This window comes from Corvus kubaryi, unplaced genomic scaffold, assembly GCF_017639235.1.
Source record: "Corvus kubaryi isolate FWS band 111438036 unplaced genomic scaffold, C.kubaryi_AGA036_p1.0 37391, whole genome shotgun sequence".
Lineage (NCBI taxonomy): Eukaryota > Metazoa > Chordata > Aves > Passeriformes > Corvidae > Corvus > Corvus kubaryi.
The window spans coordinates 8141529-8159254 of NW_024581130.1; the positions used below are offsets into that span (position 1 = coordinate 8141529).

General features: G+C 39.6%; 1 protein-coding gene across 1 annotated transcript in view; it reads right to left on the reverse strand.

Annotated features, from left to right (window-relative positions):
- Positions 1 to 17680, reverse strand: part of LOC121669321 (ephrin type-A receptor 6-like) — a 258545-nt gene extending 240865 nt beyond the window's left edge. The window contains exon 1 of the mRNA XM_042038090.1: positions 17465 to 17680. Coding sequence (XP_041894024.1) covers positions 17465 to 17567 — 103 coding nt within the window. The 5' untranslated portion in view covers positions 17568 to 17680. The remainder of the gene's footprint in view (positions 1 to 17464) is intronic.
- Positions 17681 to 17726: the final 46 nt, after the last annotated feature.

Sequence of the window (17726 nt, forward strand, 5' to 3'; positions counted from 1 at the left end):
CTAATGCTCACCCCAAGCCCAGGACTCTTCTAGTCTCATGCTCTGCCAGTGGGCAGGTGCACAAAAGGCTGGGAGGGAGCATGGCCAGGATACCTAAACCAAATTGGCCAGAGGGATATTCCACACCCCAGAACACCATGATCAGTGTATAACCTGCAGGGTGTCGGCTGGAAGGGGCTGATCATTGCTCAGGAATGGGCTGAGTGATGTGTGAGACATGAGTAACTGTGTTGTGCATCACTTGCTTTTCTTAGGTTTTGTTTGTCTCTCTTTTTAATCCCAACTGTTGTTGTTCTTTTTCATCACCATTATTATTATGATTATTATATTACATTTTACTTTGCTTCAGTTATTAAACTGTTCTTATCTCAACCAACAAGGTTTTACTATTTTTGATGCTCCTCCCCATGCCACCAGGGAGGGTCGAGGGATTGAGCAAGTGGCTGCCTCGTACTTGCAATGTACCAACAATGACACCTAAGAAAGCAAGTGACATGCAAAGGATAGAGGAGGACTACTAAGTCTACATTTGGGGTTTTTCTGCTGGTTAGGGGCAATGTGGTTAGTAATGACTTTAGCTGTCAGTAGATAAGGCAAGTCATCAGTAGAGCCACGAGTTCTGGGCATATCAAAGCAGAAGCAGTCATGACTTTCAAATGCGTAAATGCTCTCAAGCAAATTGATCAGTTTTTCTCCTTTGCTTCTTGAAGTGGTATCTCATTTTTTTGATACGTTATCTGCCTGAGAAGTGAACTATTTAAATACAGCTGGCCTTACTGCTATAGCCTGAAAGTGACCATAATGCACAGAGAAGGAGTTTAGCAGAAGTCATATGAAAAAAACCTTCCAGGTTGTAACATAAAGGCAACTCAGAAAATGAGGTTACCATTTGGCTATATTACATGTTTTCTTCTTTTTTTTTAAACACAGAACCTCAAAAATACACCAAAAGAAATGCAAATTCTTAGAAAGCAGAGTTGTTACACTCATGACAAATATTCCCCGAGATATCTCCTAGGTTTATATTCATGATGTTAAAATGTTTTTTAACTCCTTTGATTAAATATCCACACAGCTAGTCAGTTTAATGTTTTTGAGCTTTGTAATTCTCTGTTTCACTTCATCAATCTGTCACTTTTTCCACTAGCTTTTCATTTATAATTTATGGTGTCAAGCACCAAGTTTTCACAGCATGAACATTTTACAGGTGCTAGGTCAGGCTGTCAAGCTAAAGTACATGCTAATAACCAGTAGCTTTGAAAAATCTTGGTCTCTATGTACAGTGGAACATGAGCATGAAGGTTCAACTGTTTTTATCAATTAATCAAGTTTGCAATACCTTTAACATTATCAACAAATAAATACACAGCATCTTGTCACTTACTTGACAGGAAATAAGTTTGACTATCTGACCAAAGATCAAATTACTTAAAATATTGGACAGCATGGAGTACTCACCTCTACTATGCACAGACTTTGAGCTTTGAATGATATACTTTTAACACACATTCATGGAGATTTAAATTTCAAAGATAACTGAAGAGCATTAAATAGATCTGAGAATGCCATCATTGATGTAATAAACTGTTGAGTAACTGGTCTTGTATTCCACAGTATACAGCTACTCTCTTTTTCCTTTTGTGACTATAAAATAATCTAACTGGAGAAAATAAACTAATTTTTCTGATTTCACATCAAGAAGTGAAAGTAAAAAGACTGCTTTTGCATTTTTTTAAAATTTATTTTTCAAATTTTCTGTAGTGCAGGAGGTGATATAGACAGGTACAGCACTACATCAGTAAAGGCAAGTGCTGGAAAGGCAGCAGCTCTCTGGGACTCGGCTCAAAGCATCGCTTCAAAGGGCTACTTGAGACTTAAGTGCCTGTTACACAACCCAGTGATGCAAGAGCAATGTCACTGAGGATGGCTGGAGCACTGCCCAGGGACTCTGCAGGCAATGCCAAATATAGTCTATATAATAATACACACACACTGCTAGTGAAGAAGACAGGAACCTTTATGTTTGAATGATTACCACAAAGGAAATGTTTGAATTAAAAAGTGCTTTATGACATTTTTCTTCAAAACTTTTTTTCCCCGCTCTTTTGCCATTCTTCCTGAAATGTCTGAGCACAAAAAACATGACAAGCGGACAAACAGCACCACGACTGTGGAGATGAGTTACTCTATTAAGGGAAATACAGGCAATAATTTAAAAAAATATTCTTTCCTCCTATCTGAGGACTACAATATAATGCTCAATGAAAATGCTCAATTTGTCTGGGAAGGCTATCCAGTATACCACATAATTATAGAATAGTTCAGGTTAGAGGGGTCCTCTGCAGATTATCTAGTCCAGCTGCATTGACGGGGACATCTTCCACTATCCCAGACTGCTCCAAACCCCATCCAACCTGCCCTTGAACACTTCTAGGGATGGGGCATCCACAGTTTCTCTGGGCAACCTGTGGCAGTCTTTCACCACCCTCCCAGTAAGGAATCTCTTCTTTATATCCAGTCTAAATCTACCCTCCTTCAATTTAAACCAGAGAGGAAGAGAGATGTTATGTTCAAAAGCCAAAAAAAAAAAAAAAAAAAAAATCATAACAGAAGGCAGAACTGGAACTGAAGGAAAAGAGGGATTGGAGAATGCAGGAGAGGTACTGAAAAGTGGTAACATTTAAAGGCTGTACAGGAAGACAATGAACACTGTTAAGAAGAAACATTATTATTCTTTGCACATCAGGAATGAGGCAGGAGCTGGAATGTGGATACAGCTAACAGGTTTTGCACACATTTGCCTCCATTAAAACAACTTGTCACCACAACTGTAGCTAGAATCCAAAATATGTCATCAGTAACTGATTAGTGTAAAATTCTAAATCGCTGTCTTTCAAAATACAGCAATTTACCAGACATACTAAAACTAAAACAACTAAAGCTGTCTTCACTTCTCATTTCAGACTGCATGGCAGAAGGCAAGAAGCAAGGTTTCATTTTCATTAATGACAGAGTTATTCTGGAATAAACAATATCCTTGATAGAGTTAGCATACATTAAATTGACACGGTTGGATCTATGAATAGTTTCAGGCCAAGCATTTTTTTACCTCGTGTATGGGGATTTATTTTGGCCTGTAAAAAGAACTATCGAGGATTATAAGGAGTCAGGCGGAGAAAATCAGTGTTAAGGAAATACTCTATGGTTAAAATTAAGTATATGATTACATCCCTTGTTAAAAGTGCTACTATAAAGGGGAGAGCACGTAAAATTTGTGGTGATGCGATGTTTTTATTGTATTTTTGTATGTTCTTTGTACCCTAATGGTTCATCCCTACCTTCCCCACTCCTACTCCCAGTTGGTCTGCCCCAGATCCAAGCCGCTCCCCCAGTGCTCCCAATATGGTTATCCACTCCCTTTGTTCTGGCACCTTCCCTATCAATCACCCAAACCCTTCCTGGAGTTCTGGATTGTTCTGTGTCTGTCACCCGAGCCCTCCCTAACTACCCTTCTATGGTCCCCGTCAGTCCCTCGAGACCCTGCCCCCTCGGGTACCTCCCCTCTTGGAAATCCCCTGAACCTCGAGGCCCCATTGGGGCATGTGATCCCTTTCCCTCCACCCCTCGAGACTATTGATCCACCTGAATGTCTATCCCTGTCCATATCCCTCCCCCAAAGACCCCTATTGGTCCCCTGTCGGGCCATCCCCCGCTGTAACACCTTCCTTTATAAGGTGTTGCACAGAGTTGCTCTGGGCTTGGCTCCCTGGATTCCTTTTGGGCAGTAAGCCTGAAGCTGTATCCAAAGGCAACCTTCCCCACAACTTATCTTCTCCCTCATTGGGGCTGCTGACAGCCACAGCACCTGGAGCTTCAGCTTCCCTGCTCCAGAGGAGCAGCTTTAAAGCCGGGAGCCTTCGGCTGCTCCCCACTGCTGCCGCACACCGCAGGTGCTGGCCCGGCTGAGGAAAGCGGTCACTGCGACAAAAACTGAATACTGATTTGTCACACAAAGTTCATAAACCCACACCGATTGATCTAAAGCCTCCTTTATTACTAGAGCTTGCAACCACCTTACCTGAGCAACTGGAAACACTCACTTTCCCACCTGTTCAAAATCATTCTCAGCCTATGAATAGAATATTTGCTCATGGCAGGTTGCTCTACATTCTCCACAAATGCAATCAATTATTGTTTAGTGCTGTTTCCCATCACTAGTAATGAATGCCTTGATCGGAATCTCAGTGTGCTTTTTTGATTGCCCACGGTCCCTTCATTTCCAGTGCTTGCTCTCAATCAGATCGAGTGATTTAAATCTCATATTTAATTTAAAACACATGAAGGGGGAATTTTAAGATATTTCATTCGTGTAAATACCAGATTTATAACAATGAATATTATCTTTTATATTGCTACACAGCTCAATTTACTTCATCTAAAAGCAATATAACAGAGTAAGCACTGAGCAATCCTAATAGCCAAGCAGAATCAAATTAAGGAAGAAAAAGCTGACATCTGAATCGTAATGCATTAAGGTAAAATTACAGCTGAATTTGAGGATAATTTTATTCAATTTGACTTCACGAAAGCAGTACTTCTTCAGCATTAATTCAGAATTATACAAACTAAGAAGTGGTTTGAATCTATAAAAATTATTTATGTTTTCTTTTAAGATATCATTAAATTGCTGTTTGTGTGACAACACCATATTGGTAGTGAACATTTTAGCTTATAATGTACATTTCATTGTATAAATGCCAGAAATAAGACTGGGTTAGGCAACTGAAGTTGTAAAAGAGTTTTTAGCTGCTTTAAATACAGCTAAACGTGAGCAAGTTCATAAAAGGCATGGTTTTGAGACATTTAACTGTGGAATTCATGGTGCAATTCCTCAAAAATAAGTCACGAGGCTGATCTTACTTCTTTTTTAAGTAATGTTCTTGACCAGGATAGGCTTGGTCTAATGGGTTTTTTTTCATGGAAAAGTTGGGAGGCATTGCCAACTCAACTACAGGCTGAAACTCTATTGGGGGGGGGTGGACTATTGGAAGAGAAGGAATAATTCTTCCTATCTGGGATAATAAAGAAGAAAGGACATTAAATATGAATTATCAGACAATCCAAAGGGAGCCGAGTAGAATTCATTTTATGAAATAGGAGTGTAGCAGCAGCCACCTTCATATAAGTGCTGACAAGCCAACCAAGCACCAATCCAACAACATGGGAATGAAGGAGACAAAAATCCCAGAAAATGCCCAATATTCATCAAAGTTAAAATACTACTGTTTCACAAAGTACCAGTCAAATCTTAGCAGCAAAGGTGTATGTGGTCCTGGCCACTTTTTTTTTCAAGAAAGAGTGAATTAAACAGGATGAAGAATAAGCAAAGGCAACTGTAACTGTCGCAGAGATCAGAAATCTCAAATGAAAGACAAAAGCCACACACCAAACCCCAAAAGAAGAGATGTGACTCTTCCTACAACAGTGAGCTGGATAAAAAATGAGAATGGAAAGATGGTCTTAAGCTTTGGGACAATGCCAGCACAAGCATAAATGAGTAAGCACCATTCACTAATAAATGCAGCCCATAAACGTATTTGAATTTCACAGCACTGAAGTTCAGAACAACTTTCCACCAGGAGCAATGAGGGAACATGGCTTAACTAGATTTAAGGTGAAAGTTAGTAATTGTATCCAGCATCACAGGAGGCATTTGATGGTGGTAACAAAGCTTTTTCCCAACCCTTTGCTACAGAGCCCCTCAATGCAGCGTAAATAATTTTGGCACATACTACTATAATGCAAATACAACTCTTTCTCTCAAGAATAATTAAAAATTCTTTCAATGCCAGTAATGTTACAGTGACATATTTTCCTCACTGCCATGGAAATGAAGCCACTTGCTGAATGATAAACTGCTCCTTCCACTGCTAATTTCATTTCCTGTCTTGGAAGCCAAGGGTCACCTCTCCCTCCAACCCATCTGCTTTTGGTTCACAGTAAAAAGAACTTAAATAATAATTGAACCCTCCTCACAGAATTTCAATACAGATCTCTGCAAACTACTGCATTTATCTTAAACGTAAGTGTCCAAAGGGCATAATGCACATTATGGACTAATAGCCTGTAAAACTGCATTTTATGAACTGTAGCAGTTTTCAGCAATAAAAAATAGAATCAATGGACTCAAGTTGGTAACATTTCTTTCCTACTTCACATTGGAATTAATTCAATTTTTGTATTTTTTGAATTATGTACATTTTAAAAAGCACTAGAACCTGTTTGGAGTCTACAAATCTCTATGCTTACAGCTATGTATGACATACTGTTATAGAAACCTTCTTTTTTAACCACCAGACTAGACTCAAAATTCTGTAAATTACAATATTCACATAAGAAAGTCAGGAAAGTTAGATTGTTTTTTTATCTTCTCTCCCGTCTTCCTATTTTCTTTCCCTCCTCTCCCTTATCAGAAATGTACAGTTCCATCTCACTATCTGAATAAACGATAGCTCACTGCTATTTTAGCTTTAGTCATAAAAATTCATTACTTCAGTGTAATGAAAATCGTACTGATGTGCCTCACAACTGCATAAATGTTTCTCTGCTCAAAGAACACTACCTCCATGAAGCTCACCAAAAAGAGTTTTCCTTTATTCATAAAGCATTTCATAGCAAGACTATTTCTTCATTTCTTTCTATAGTTTTCTTAGTTTAAACCAGATCAAAAAGCTTTTAACACATGTCCCATGAAATAAAGGCCCTGAAACCCAGACATTCAAAGTAATTTTTTTTTTTGTGCATGTTGAATAACTGTGAAGTCAACCTGAGCTGCTACCTGGCAGCTCAAATAATCAGGTAATTTGGATGATGCATTCACTGAATTCAGTGCAATCACATCTCATCTGGAGATAAGAACACCAGATATCAGAAAAGAATAGCTTAGGTCAGAGAAAGACTCAAGCAGACAAAATCACAGTTAAAATATTTCAGTGCAAAAGACTGAACAGTTCTTCAGTCCCTCTTTCCACAGACTGAACATCAACTCATTAACTTTTTGTTTTCCTACAGACACTAAGAAAAAGAAGACCCTTAACTAAACAGTGCTTAACTGAAGGGTATTATTTTATATAAACCAAATACTGCACCACTGAATTACAGTGTATCCTTGATTTTATTTACACAACTCAGTGCAGTTCCAGATGATTCACTTCAGCCATCCATGCTTGCAAAGGGACATACAGTAAATTACCTTTGTGCAGGAAAAATATTTGGCTATTTGGGGATTTTTTCATTCATTTATTCCCACTTCTGGAATTTCAGGTGAATTACTAGAACCTTCCAATTTAACAGGGTGAGTCCCTTACAAAAATGAAGTCATTTGATTCCACCAACACTGACACATGTAGTTACTAACTACACTGGGGGGTGGTAAGGAAAGCTGTAGGGAACACTAATGTAAATTATCTGCTAACAGAGCACATGGAAAACTCCTGTTTTGAGGCATGTGTACAAGTGAAGAAGATACTTAGGCCAAACATCTCCACAGGGTTTTTACAAGGACCTTTTTATCAAAGGGCCACATTTCACATTTACTCAAATAACATGGAAATAATACTGACAGCTCAGGAGAGAAAAGAAAGACCAGACCAGGATCTCTATTGCCGCAGCCACACCATGATTCAGTGGTTTTATCAAAACTCAGAAATTGTAGGGGTATTTTGGACTCATCTAAACCTTCAAGCAATTCAGAATTTCATAGAAAAAGAATTAATTTCTGTTCTACATAAAACAAACTAGATTATAAACCATCCAGCCCTCCAGGCTGAAGCCTGAACAATCAGATGAGCTACATGGTAATTTATCCATTAACCTTTACAATGTGTGTCCCATGATCCACCTGAACCACAAATGGAGGAACAAATGCAAATCAAGAAGAACACTGTTGTCACTAGATTTAGTGTAATCTATATACAGTTCTAAATGTCAACATCTAATCAAGCCTAATCTATTATTGATCTCCTTTTTTGTTTTCAAAATATTCATCTACGGCACAAATTTCCATCAGCTTTTATTTCTTCAGGCACACCTCTCAAGTATAAAATGCATTTGTCAGACTAGAGCTATTAAAAATAATTTCCTAATTTGCTTTAAAGCAATTGAAACCTACTAATGCTAAGGCCTCGGGACATTACTTAAAATCCAAACTACTCATTACACAATTTGTAAGGCAAATTATTAGTGGTAAAGTGAATAGGATAAGCACTACTGGAACTTTTCATGTACTCAGTGATGCTGCAGGGATGCCATGAGAAAGGAACAGCCTCAGAAACTCCCTACAAGGGTGACCTCCACCAACCTCCTCTATGGTTATGGCTCTTGTTACTCAACTCTTTGAACTTCCAACACCGTTTTTTGCCTTCTAAATATGGAGTTTAAACACAGAAAATGCAAGTTTCGAAATTCCTTTGCTGCTTCATGTAATCTACTGGCAAGGTGCATGTTTTCATTATCATCTAATGCTTACACCCTGGAAGATGGCAGCTCTCTTGCCTTAAGTAATTCAGATCATTTAGTAGAGGATTACACTGTCAATCTAAATAAAAACACCCTATGTGAATGATAGTTGAAGAGGGGGAGAGAAAAAAAATGAAGCTTCAGAATATAAAATTTGCAGTAGAAAAGGAAAGTTTGTATTACCTAAATTTTTACACTAATGGGATTAGCAAGTCCCACACTTAGAAGTCAGGAAAAGCCAGAGCTGAAGTAGTCCCTGTGGCTCAGAGTCTCCATCAAAGAGAGCTGGTTCCCGTGACAGTGGGAGTCAAACAGCTCCCTGGGCCAGCTGGCCAAGGTTCCTGCTGTGAGGTTCAGGCCTTGCCCTCAGGAAGGCTCTTAAGACACCAGGTACTCAAAATGGCAAGAAGGTTTCAGGTCTTTAATTTGTGTGGTACAAATCTACTTCATCTTCAGTGACCATTTTGAGAGACTGGGTTTTGATACATCATGGATTTTAAAACAGGAAGACAGTGCTCCTAGCAGAGAACAACTTTGTTATGGACAGGAAGAAAAATGAGTTTCACTGAAGACTACCCTGAAAGCCAAGGTACTGTATCTACCTCTGCCACCTACGTGTGAGCACATCAAAAACTAATTCCCTGGAATTTGCACTGGGTGTCACAGACTGCTGGTCACCTGAACTAAAAGCTTTGGTCTTTAACTCTTCTCCTCAGATCAGTGCTATAAAGACATGAAGGCTTATTCAAAAGAATATTGTGAAAATAGTAGTTTTGAAGAGATCCAACACTGAAAAAAGAACTCTCTGTGCAGCCTAAAGTTTGCACAGAGCCTTGGATTAAACAACAGTGACGAAAAATGCTGGTGGATTCCTTCCAGCCACCAGCATTCACCTTTCTACGCTAGATGGGATGCCCTTTAGCTAGTCTGTAGGAAAACTGGAGTATATGTTAATATCATTATATTCACCTCTGTCAAGAGGATCCGTTAAACGTGGAATATTATGTGATTTTCTGGTTGCCTTTTGCAATCCCAGACTTCTTCAGATGCAGCTTTTACGATACCTGTCTCTAGTGGGACCATTTTTCTATCTGTAGTGTCACTCCTTCCTTTTAATACAACACCATCTTACAAAAGCAAATTCTTACCCTTAGAATGAGATGTGTATCTATGTTTCTTAAGAGAGTTAGGTTAACTCTTTCTGAAATTCAGTGTAAATCTGTAATTTAATGACATTTTTACCAAAATCCCAGGGTAAGCATTCCTAGTTTTGTCTCTTCACAATAGATTTTGGGTTCCCATTGCATCTGATGGAAGCTGAGTGAGAGTTTGGCTGAGAAGCTGTGTGCCACAGCTCTCATCATGTTTCTCCATACCTAAATGCTAACGGTATTCATATTTACCTAAATTAAATGTTCCTCCAAAAAATAAAGTCCACTCAACTAAATTATTAAATCTAAAATAACCCTCTGAGTGCGTGTTTCTAGTGTATCATTCTGGCATGGACGTGTTTAGCAACTTCTGTAGTACAAACAAAATCAATCTACCAGAGACAAAGGTTTTACATTTCCCTTGCTTTCCTTTTCAAAGGTCTTCAGCAGCCACACAAAACTGGACTGTGCACACAAGGACTGTGGAATTTTATATGGTCCCACTTGGTTTAGCAGAAAGTTCTGGATTCAAACCACATTTTGAAATATGAATCCTTCATCCAAATGCTTTCCGTGCAATCAATTTCCAGCCACAAATACTGGAAGCACTACAGAAGAAAATGGCTAGGTCTCCTTTGATATTTTTTATTATGTCCAAAATATGTTTGAACAATTCTAAATTTTAGCGGAAGTTTTTTCTATAAAATTTGATTTTAAATCAGCAGGTGAAACCCACTGAGAAAATTAGCCTGGGAACATTCAGAAAGATAACTTTACCCCTATTAAAATGCTAGTGCATTATCTTATGGAATGCTTTCTATTTAGGTCTTTTATTCCTTTATTTTAAGCAAGAAGCAACCAGCAGTCAGAGAATACAAATTACAGCAGCAAGTGCACTCTAACCAAGGGTCCCTAGCCAAAACAAATCACTCATTACATGCATCAATGATACTGTTTGCTGTATGTGACTTTTCCCCTTTTGTTCTAGGTGCAGAAGCCATTAAATGGATTGAGGCAGTGGAGCTCCCAGCAAATTCATCTTTTAACTATGTTCTCATTCTGTAGGTGCACCTCCACAGGAGGTTGTCGCACATGGTGCCTGCTGCCCACCTTCCTTCTGCACTGAAGTGCCACAGCACTGACTGTTTTAATCTGAAACTTGTGTAATGGCAAAAACATGCTGGCATGAAGGAAAGCTGTGTTAATGCAGTTAACATACCCAGATATTGAAATGTTCCCTCTGGATTGCTGTGTTTATGTCACTGCTTCTCACCTAAGTATCGCTTGTGCTGTCCCACTTCCCCTCATCAACGGGATACCGCTCCTCTTGGAGAATCTGCCAGCAAACACCAGACACCTTCAAAGAGTGTCTGGGACTCAGATACCTTACAGCAAATGAAACCACCTCTCAGGAGGAAAAAACATCTGTCAGCTTCTTAGAAATCTACCTAAACACAAACCAGGAATTTCTATTTAGAGACAAAATACATTTTAAATCCTCAGATGATTCTACAGAAAGGACATTTTATTTTTAATCTAATCTCCTCATGAAAGTGCTTTTGAATCTTAAAGACCTGGCCCTACTTGACTGTCAAAAGAAATGGTCAGTCAATAATTTTACAACATTTTTTTACTCTAGTCTTAATTTAAAGATCAAAATACCCCTAACATCCTTTAAAAACACAGGAAGCTTTATATATTTAGAACGGGAATAGATCCATAAAAGAAAGTAATAGTAGCTGCTGGCTTGAAGGCGGAGGAGTACTATGACCTACTGTAAAGCAATTGTTTAAAGAGCAGAAAACTGTTTGTACAGTATCATAAACTGGGGGGGTGGGCAACACCCATGCATTGTTTGGGCAGGGTTTATTATCCATAAAACTATCTACAGCCTCATTAAAATACCTTCATTTATTAAAATTAACAAATCTCTAACTATTAATTATCAAGGTATTCAGCAGCTTTTTTTTTTTTTTTTACAGGATGGTAGAATTTAGTCCGAACACAGATAGCCAAGACAGTAAGTGAGAGAAATGCTAACTTCAAGAAGTATTATGTTGTGTGGGTGAGAAAAATCAGCAGAACTTTCCTACTGACTTGGAAAATCTTTAGGGGGTTTGGGTTTTGCTGAGACGATTTTGGGTTTTGTTTTGGCTTTTAGGGTTTTTTAATACAATGGATTAGCCAGCTTCAGTTATAAAACATGCAGTTTATTTAAAGCCACGATTGGTCTCCAAGCTTTGCTCTGTAACACATTAAAATTAGCACTGAGGTCACAAATGGGCTGCTGGATTAACTGAAGTGATTTCTCTTCAATGATTATTTTGAGCAGACTGGTTCTTAGATGTGGGAATGATCAATAGCCAACCTACACAAAAGGTGTTGCAATATTGATAACGAAAGCATCCTTGGAACTAAAATAAGGATAGCTGGAATAAGTGTTAGGAAGACTAAGGGGATTATGAGAAACGAACAAGCTAAAGATAATTTCACTGTTGAATTTTAATCACTTTTGTATGGTCCAGAAAGACATACTGAAAAAAATTGTGGTTTTATCATGTGAGAGACATCTTCTCAGCAGTAATTCTCAGTTCTAACACCTTACCATAAAGATTGACATATCATTTACAAGTTAAAAACCAGCTTCTGAAGGCGTATTGTTCACAACAGATAGTTTTTTGTTCACCTCTCCTGCACTGTAACATGGCTTCTGGAGGTCAGGATAGATTTTGGATAAATAATTTATCCAAACTTGTCTATTTCTATCTATTTTATCGTTCTCCCTGTCACAGAGTTCAGCATGTTAACGGGCATATCAAACACAAGGCCAGCCTCATCTTTGTGTCAATGTCAAGTTGGGGAAATCCAAGGATCCTAATGAAACATTCCAGCTAACACACACAGCTGGAATAGGAATATATCCTAAAGCAGCTATACTATATTGGGATATAAGAACAGTAAAATGCTTCCCATATTGTACACATGCGTAATTTTCCCCAAATCCCTAATCAGTTAAATGAGATTTTTAAACATTAGACTTTTCATCAAAAAAAAAAAAAAAAGCCAACAAAATGGGTATTGACTTACTCTGTATATTACTGACAAAGAACTTATTGAACTTCTAGGCTTTCCTAAAATTCTCAAGTGAAAATTTTAACATCAGATACCCTAAACAAGCCCTCATGCCAAGTAATGAACTAAAAGTATCTATCTGGAAACACAGAAGAGATTTTAATAAGAAAAACTCAATTTCCTACATGCTTTTTCATTCTTTTTCTTTGGTAAACTTTTTGACCTCCCAGAGGGAGTGATGTCTGACCAGATAGTTACATTTGTAAACTTCAGGAAACACTTCAATTCCTCTGTGGTGTTTTCACTCCTGTAAATTACATGAAAACTACTGCACTGATTTAGTTTTTAAACTGTATCTGCTTAAGCTATGCATTTATTAATATTTAAAATTTCCATGCCAATCATGCTCATTTGTCAAAAAAAACCTTCATATCCAGACAGCACTCAGTACTGCCAAACACAACACCAGGAATGTGTCCTGAACCATTAATTGCAAATCTGTTCATTTCATGGCAGAAAAATACAGGCTTTTGGATAACAAGTCATTTCATGCATATCTACAACTGCAGAGGTTCCCAAGTCTTCATTAGCACACAAGTCCATATGGATGTGGGATTTTACACACTGGTAAAAATGTTCTTAAAAGTTTCTTAAGAACTTGAAACTGAAGTATGATTTTATCTACATGCTGAAAAGGGAATGACACACATTAACTGGCTTTGTTCATTTAATTTTCTCATGTTTTTGTAATGATGTAAAAGCTCATTGAAGTATGAGCTGGACAACTGAACAGCAGAGTTCACCGGGACTAGCACAACACAGGCAGCAGCACAGCCTTTTTACAGTACTTTAAGTCCTCAAAGAGATATCCTCTAGCAGTAAAACATCAGCTTCATTCACAGAAAAGTTCAGTCTCTCTACACTTAGTCCTTGGTCTCCTTATTGCTACTCAGAAGAAATTCTGAGTTCTGTATTCAGAAAGAGTGCCTGTATGTGGTAGATGGCACTTCTGTAAAAATAAATATGCAAATAAAAATGAGCCAACCTCTTTGATGAATACCTCAAGGTCATTAGTAATCTACCCGATATTTTACTACCAGAATCAAAAAGCTTTATTACCTACTTGGAGCTACCCAATTTACATCAAGTCTAATCATTGTGAAAATAAAGGCTGTATGAATTTCAGAACTGACATTTGACATTATTTCTTATTTCAACTTTTTTTACTGTAAGAAGAAAAAAATAAATGCAGGTGCCTTCTAGAGGTATGAATAGAAAGACCAACCTTGCATAACCTGACAAGAAGTAATGACACCCAGAAACTGAAAAAGCAACAGCTTTTTTACACTTCACTGATAGGCAGGATGCATTAGAAACTCTGCAAGTTCTGTAGTTGGCTTCAGGAATTAATTGTCTGGTGATGAGATAATGGCAGATACAACCTGAAAGGAGCCAGGGTACAGAAACTCTTTCTGGTTTACATATATGAAGAAACAAATATGTTTTCTCATTTTTATGTATGTAGAAACATTCATGTGTGCATGCTTAGCACAGGAAACTGTTGAGCCATTACCTGGTACGACCTTTATCTTAAAACGTCCCACATGTTTTGCATAAGGAACTGCACAGATCAGATGCCATTTTCTGTAATTTTAGGTCTGACAGCAATTGCCCAATTCATTGTGTTCTAGCAAGCAAAGAGCAAAGCTACACCACGGCACGCTGAGATCTTGCACAGTAACCTGTTCATACTGGATGTCACGGACAACCATTGAAAATCTGTATGAACATTTACTCAACCTCCACCATTAACTGAGCCCTCTGTTCCAAGCAGTTCTGCCACATACTGCAGTGCTCACTGCTCCTATGCAATTCCATGGCCTTGCCCACCTACAGGGTTTTTCTGAGCAGTAAAAAATAGCCCTTGGCATGGTCATAATATGTTTTTGAACTGATCACTCCATGAAGATGAGTAAGTTCACTTCCCTGTCAATTGTATTGTTTGTGCCTGCCTTGCTACAGATTCTCTAAGACACCACGCATTGATTTACTGGCTGAGGAATGACAACCTAAGAGCCTTAGAGCTGTATAAAAACATATGTAGTTCTTTCTGTTTGACAAGAACAAAAAAGATTAATCCCAACATGGTTATAATAACAATTTATAAGACCAGAGTATATTATTTTTCTGAAAATCCCTCTTTAACAACAGGAAACAATCCAGTAAGAATGAAGTGGGAGACCTGTCTGTTTACCAAATCAGATTAATAAACCTATTTCCATCCTTTTCACCCAAACAATCAAGAGACCCAAACAAAACATTGCTTTGCAATTTAGTATTAATGCTGGTATGTTTCTGAACACAAAATAGAAGACAAAATGTAACAGATAGCAAAGTTAATAGTTGTAATAATTATTAGTGAAAACCCAACAGCAGTTATTGCAAAGGTGTTTTCAACACATGCATGCTGAAAATATCACTTCAGGAAAATTTAAAGAAATTATGTTTCCTCACAAGATTTAAAACAGTACTTTGCAGCTGGGATTCCAAGTGTTAGTAACCGGCATTTTAACCTTCCACATTTAAGTGTTTCCACAAAGGGCAACATTTTTATTGTAGTAACTTCCTTTCCTTCAATTCCTGGATTTAGAACAAGTTATCATTAAAAGCAGACTCTTTTTGCTAGCATTTTATTAACCAGGTGGGGGTGTGTGTATTACAGCACCTGTATTAATTCAGTCTATTTTCAGTTCACTTGGGTTTTGTTGAGTTATATTTAGTGAGCTGTATTTATTACTTGTTTTCTATGGTGATATGGCAGTGCCAAAGGTAAGAGGCTGCTTGTTCTGCTGAAGTTTGGAAGCAACGTGCAAAAAAAGAGGTTACTCAGAAGTTAGGAAATTCACCAGTACTCTCTTGCAGCCAACACCACAACACCTGACCTTGTTAGGAAAAGTTACATCAACATCAAGAAACCACTTCATCCCTGACATACTTTGATAACTTTTCCCCATCCTTTGCTCACTTTTTAAAACACTTATTTAAACACTACTGATTTAATCCCAGAATATCAAATACTAGTTTAGAAACCTAATCTTAGCTGCATTATTTGATAAAAACTCTTTGCCTTTGATGCTATTATGCTGCCTTAGCTATTCTACCAAGAATATATATATTTTTTTTAAAATCACATCCATGTGTCATGTTAGGCCTTGTGGTAACGCAGCAGACATCAGCATGCACTAATGGCTGTGACATCAAAGGAAAACTGGGTTGTGCCACCATGAGAGTCTGATGTCTTCCAAGACGTAAGAAAGGGCAAAAATCAGCCTTGATACGATTGTAGGCTCTACGATTACAAACTGGAATTATTCATCACATTCAGCATGGGAGAGATAAAGGAATCATACTAACTCGGAATGTCCTTGCCATAACTCACCCTGATGGCACAGGGGCTTTGTGGCCATACCATGGTTCTTCCCCATTCTCTAGAGATCTTATTCTCTGATTTTACTGTTACTGAGGTGGTTACAAAGAACACTGAAAACAAACTGCAGAACAAAAATGTGAAAACACATGAACCGTATATTTGATAGTACTCCACGACTAAACCCAGTTTGTTTTCTTTCCCCATTACTTTCCATCATTGCCAATTTCAACAGTCCTTGAAATTCCTGTCAGCAGCAACATTTAGAGCTACCCTTCAGTTCCTGTATTTTCAGTCACATCACACTAAAACCCAAAAAAAGCCAGATTGCACAATAATAATGTTAAAGGTACAGAAGACTCATACTTTAGAAGCAGATGCATCCTCTGCAACTTAAGTAGAGAAATGTACATAAAACAAGCAGTTCAGGAAATTCTCTGCTCTATCCAGATATTTGATAACATATAGTGTGATGTTTCATAATCAGGTCTGGGCTCCTTTCTTCAGCTCTTCCTAACAAAATATTTTATCTTCTGCGTGTGCTACACATTTTTATTTCTATAAACAGAATGATTCCCTTCTTAATCCGGAGGTACTTTTCTTAAGCGCACACCTTACAACCCAAAGAATTAAAATACCGTCTTCAGTGAGACCTGATGAGAATGCACCTGTTACAAAGATCCTAAATGGGTTTTTTTTTCCGACAATCAGCCCGTAGCGTGCAGAGATTAGGTGTTAAGGACAGCTAGGCACCTTTTAACAGTTCGCTCACCAGCAGCAATTCCCCCTAAGGCGCGATGAGCTCTCTCAAACCCATTCTGAAGGGCTTTGCGTTCGGCAGGACCGAAGCAAACCTTAAACCCACAGATCAAGTAAAATGATGCTACCGCTCCACCTCGCCGGGAGGTAACTTTCGGTTCCCTGCTCTCAGTCCCACACCCCGGCGGCTGAGGGTGCCCGGGGCGACCGTGGAGAGCTGCGGGCAGCCGCGGCGTTATCCCCGGCGGGGGACGGCAGCTCGCCCTGCCGGGGCGGGGTGGGCAGCGGAGCCCCGCTACTCCTCTGGCCGCAAGCGCCCAACTTTTGGGGGCGGCAGGAAGGGGTGGCCGCCGGGAGGCGCCCGGTCCCGCATCCCTGTGGCCCCGCATCCCTGTGGCCCCGCATCCCTGTGGCCCCATCCGCGGCCGGGAGAGGCCGAGCCGGCGGCCGCAGGTGCGGACCCTCCCTCACAGCCGTCGCCCGGCGGAAAGTTGCGGGGAGCCCGCAACGCAGCGCACCCGCGGCCGCCCTCACTTACCGTGGTTGCTGGCGACGTGCCCGGCGGCGGCGGGGCGCGCTGTCAGCAGAGGGAGGAAGAGGCCGACTCTCCAGAGCAATGCCCTCACCTCACTACACCCCATGGCTGGTGGCCGCCGAGCGCCCCGCGACCTCGGCCCGCGGAAGCTGCCCGTGCTCCCCCAGGCCGGCGGGGACCGCCGCCGCCCCGCCGGGCTGCGCTGCCTGCACTGCCGCCGGGGGCTGCGCGGGCCGGGGCGGGCGCATCCACCGCCGGGGTCCCG